At 32.8% G+C, this 4,165-nt stretch overlaps 1 protein-coding gene across 1 annotated transcript in view; it reads right to left on the reverse strand.

The window, feature by feature from the left end:
• The window catches only part of LOC144977854 (uncharacterized), a 20,987-nt gene extending 17,638 nt beyond the window's left edge, over positions 1-3,349 (reverse strand). The window contains exons 1-2 of the mRNA XM_078923260.1: positions 3,240-3,349; positions 1,483-1,675 (exon numbers count right to left, since the gene is read on the reverse strand). Coding sequence (XP_078779386.1) covers positions 1,483-1,647 — 165 coding nt within the window. The 5' untranslated portion in view covers positions 1,648-1,675; positions 3,240-3,349. The remainder of the gene's footprint in view (positions 1-1,482; positions 1,676-3,239) is intronic.
• Between the last annotated feature and the right edge of the window lie 816 nt (positions 3,350-4,165).

Here is a 4,165-nt window from a genome sequence, read left to right on the forward strand (position 1 = left end):
CTAAGACATTTTGACACACTAAAGGCACTTCGGCGAGAAAGTACTTAATTTATATCAAATGTCAAGATTCTAAGTCTTTGAAACTATAAGGAAAATCGCAAAACTTACCATCTCACCCTCCTAGAAGATACTTTGTGCGTGTATTCGCGTGCATAACTGAATACCTTAAAACAACATTATGTTAAGTCAGACATAATTAGTGATGCATAGCTTATTAAGAAGCAATAAATTATAGCTTCTTTCTTTTCCCATAATGGCTACGCTCCTAAGTGTATGATTGAATACAACTCCAAAAAGTAGTGTTCAATAATTAGTAAAATAAATAAATAATAAATTTAATTCCCTTTATTCATCTCATAGGGGAAATTGTCTTTAGAGTCTGCTATTCCAAGGAACGACTGAAATAACCCAGACGTCAGCCGCAGTGCAGCGCCGCAAACCTTGAGCTAGGACAAGGTCACTTGCTCAGGGGTATTCGAACTCGGTACCTTTCGGGTACGAAGCAAAGACCATACCGCTGAGCCAAGCTACTGTAAAAGGATAACTGTGGGTGTTGAGTCCTTGTGTAAGGCACTTAACAAATCCTTCGTCTCTAAACAACCAATCTTGAGCTTTTACTGGACCAATATCTACTAAATGTGCTCAAATTATTTTACAAGGGGCCCCAAGACAACAGCAACACCTACCGTTCAGGACTAGACCTGACGCCTGTAAGGCGATATTACAGGGTTTTTTTTTCGACAAAGACAACGCTATTACCAAGCAGGTACTCGTTTAACCGTGAGTGCCGTGAGAGAATGTGAGTAAAAAGCCTTTTCCTTGCGCCTCCAGCTCAGCGGGAATCGACCAGGGCTAAAGGCAGCAGCCTCTTATGGTTCACACTATTATGTTATGACGATCGACCCAATCAGCAAAGTCCGGTCCGCATTCGTGCACCGTCGCAAACCCGCCTGGTAGCATCGTCACAACACACCTTTCGACTAGATGCTCTGCCGTCTCGGGTTCTTGCCCACAGCGTGGACATATTGGACAGGAAGTTAGACCCCTCCTCGACCGAAGCCGATTCGCAGCTACCCAGTGTCTCCTCTTACTGGTATCAAAGCCTGGCAACTTCTCACCAAGCTTAGAGGAGTGTAGGTCCCCGCCCCCACGAGGGATTGAATTCGTAGGGCTAAAGGCGAATGTCATACCACGACTCAGGTGTGAGCTAGTACTCAGCTCGAGGAAGTAAAGGATATTTAAAGAGCTTTAATGAAAAACGGACGCCTAACAGGGGACATGTAACGTATGAAATATAAATATGGTTCTATATGGCATGCTGGGAGGAAAACACAGCAGTGGGAAGTACATATAATATATATATATATATATATATATATATATATATATATATATATATATATATTATATATATATAAAATGTATAATGAATTCTGGGACATGAGCCATACAAATGTACAAAATGTATCATTTTACTCTTACCGCCATCATGTGTTTCTTTTCATAAAAGTACAGCTCGCTGTCCATGTATCGGTACAACCACTTGGCCATGAAGTCGATAGGATCCTTGGGCATCTTCACGGTTAACTCCGCGATGCATTCCGAGAGTGGGCGTCCCACTGTGCGTTTGAGGTATCGGTTATTCATCAGGAGAAGTTGAGTTAAATTATTTTCCCTTATACAATGAGGTTAAATAAAACAAACCAATAAATAATTGAATAAATAAATACACGAATAGCTGAATTAATAACTAACTGAATCCATATTACATAGATATTCTTCTTCTTCTTCTTCTTCTTCTTCTTCTTCTTCTTCTTCTTCTTCTTCTTCTTCTTCTTCTTCTTCTTCTTTTTTTATCTTCTTAATTTTATATTATTATTATTTATTTATTATTTATTATTATTATTATTATTATTATTATTATTATTATTATTATATTATTATTATTATTATTATTATTATTATTATTATATTATTATTATTATTATTATTTATTATTATTTTATTATTATTTATTATTATTATTATTATTATTATTTATTATTATTATTATATTATTATTATTATATTATTATTATTATTATTATTATTATTATTTATTATTATTATTATTTATTATTATGTTTATTATTATTATTATTATTATTATTATTATTATTATTATTTATTATTATTATATTATTGATTATTGTTATTATTATTTTATTATTATTATTATTATTATTATTATTATGATTCTTCTTCTTCTTCTTCTTCTTCTTCTTCTTCTTCTTCTTCTTCTTATTTTTTTTATTTTATTATTATTATTATTATTATTATTATTATTATTATTTATATTATTATTATTATTATTATTATTATTATTATTATTATTATTATTATTATTATTATTATTATTATTATTATTATTATTATTATTATTATTATTATTATTACTTAGATAATATTACTTTTGATCAAGACAATACTGTCGTCTTCTTAAAAAAACCCATATTTGGCCAGAAAACTCGTCCTTTAAATATCGATCAATTTAAATGACCCTCATCTTGGCAAAAACTCTCAAACCTGGGACTTCGGCGAAGTACGGCAGAATAGCTCATAAAATTGTCTGTCCTTATCGTGGTATGTCATCATGGTTAGGATAGAAAAAACAAACCCCGATTGGGTAGGCAAATTGTCCTCATATACAATACGATTGCACAGTGTTTGTATTTTGTTAAAACAAACAAACAAAACCCCCAAGAAACAAAACAAAATTTTAGAAAAAGACAAACAAACAAATTAACAAAAAGAAACACATAAAAAACAAATTAAAACAACTCCCCCCCCCCCAAAAAAAAAGCCCCCAAAAAACAACAATGCAACACACAATATAAAAAAGATAAATAAAACAAAACAGACGATAAACAAAACAATAAACAATACCAAAAAATAATACAAAAAACAAACACATTTTCTAAAAACATTCATAAAATTATAATACCAAAAATGAAATAAAATAAAAGCTGGTGCAGGTATATTAAAATCTTGACAAAAGATAATACAGCTGTGGTGATTGTGGTTACATTTTGTGTCTTGTACATCTAACGTTTTTTTTTTTTTTCTTTTTATTATAGATGCCTGCTTGTGTTAAAAGTTGATTAAAGCTTTAGAAAGAATGTTCAAAGTAAAATCTCCTTTGTCTCTTTTGAAATCCACATCTACAACAACAGCATTAAAAAAAAACTGTTTCCACCAACCTGATGATAACATCCAAAATGAGGCGACGATATCTCAAGAGTTATATTAAAATTCTCAAGTAAACAAGACTTTTTACAACCAGACAACCAGAAAATGGGTGATTTTTTCTTGGAGTCCAAAGGTGAAAAGATTGAAAAGGCGCGTTCATGAACGATGCGTCGTAAAGATTGCACTGAAATAGCACATTATATTCTTCTTCTTCTTAACCCTCTTCCGCACTCGGACAGGACTGTCCTGGGACAGTCCTGTCCCAAATCTGTAACATATAGAATTTAGAGAATTCTACCGCACCTATTGTCCCGTTGTGTCCCAAGCCGTTGTGAAATGCTACAAAATCAACGGGACAGGACTGTCCCAGTCCCGTGTTCATATCGTTTGTGATAGTAGAAAAATATAGCAGACTTCCGCACTAGGACAAAAAAGTCCCAGACTTGGCGGCGCCGTGTCAAAATTGAAATGCCTGTCTTTATTTTCTGCATCCCTACTACTACTACTACTACTACTACTACTACTACTACTACTACTACTACTACTACTACTACTACTACTACTACTACTACTACTACTACTACTACTACTACTACTACTACTACTACTACTACTACTACTACTACTACTACTACTGTTGCTTCTGCTGCGGCTAATGCCACTAATATATTAATACCTACATCCCTTATATTTTTATTTATTTCCAATTCCATTGTATTTATTTTCCAACAATAGTCCACACTTTATTTTAGTTCACTTTCTTTACTGCATTACACAGTTCCTTCCCGCCTCCCCTCTTTTAAAATAATTAAGTACGCACCTTTTATAAATTTCTATTGCTCTGTTTTAATTCGCGCTTCCTCACAAAGTAGCATACAATTTCCTGCCCATCAATGTTTTTGTTTATGCATCTTAACAACGCCACTACCACATTATC

This window comes from Berghia stephanieae, chromosome 8 (genome assembly GCF_034508935.2).
Source record: "Berghia stephanieae isolate SIO BIC M18660-M18661 chromosome 8, UCSD_Bste_1.3, whole genome shotgun sequence".
Taxonomy (NCBI): Eukaryota; Metazoa; Mollusca; class Gastropoda; order Nudibranchia; family Aeolidiidae; genus Berghia; species Berghia stephanieae.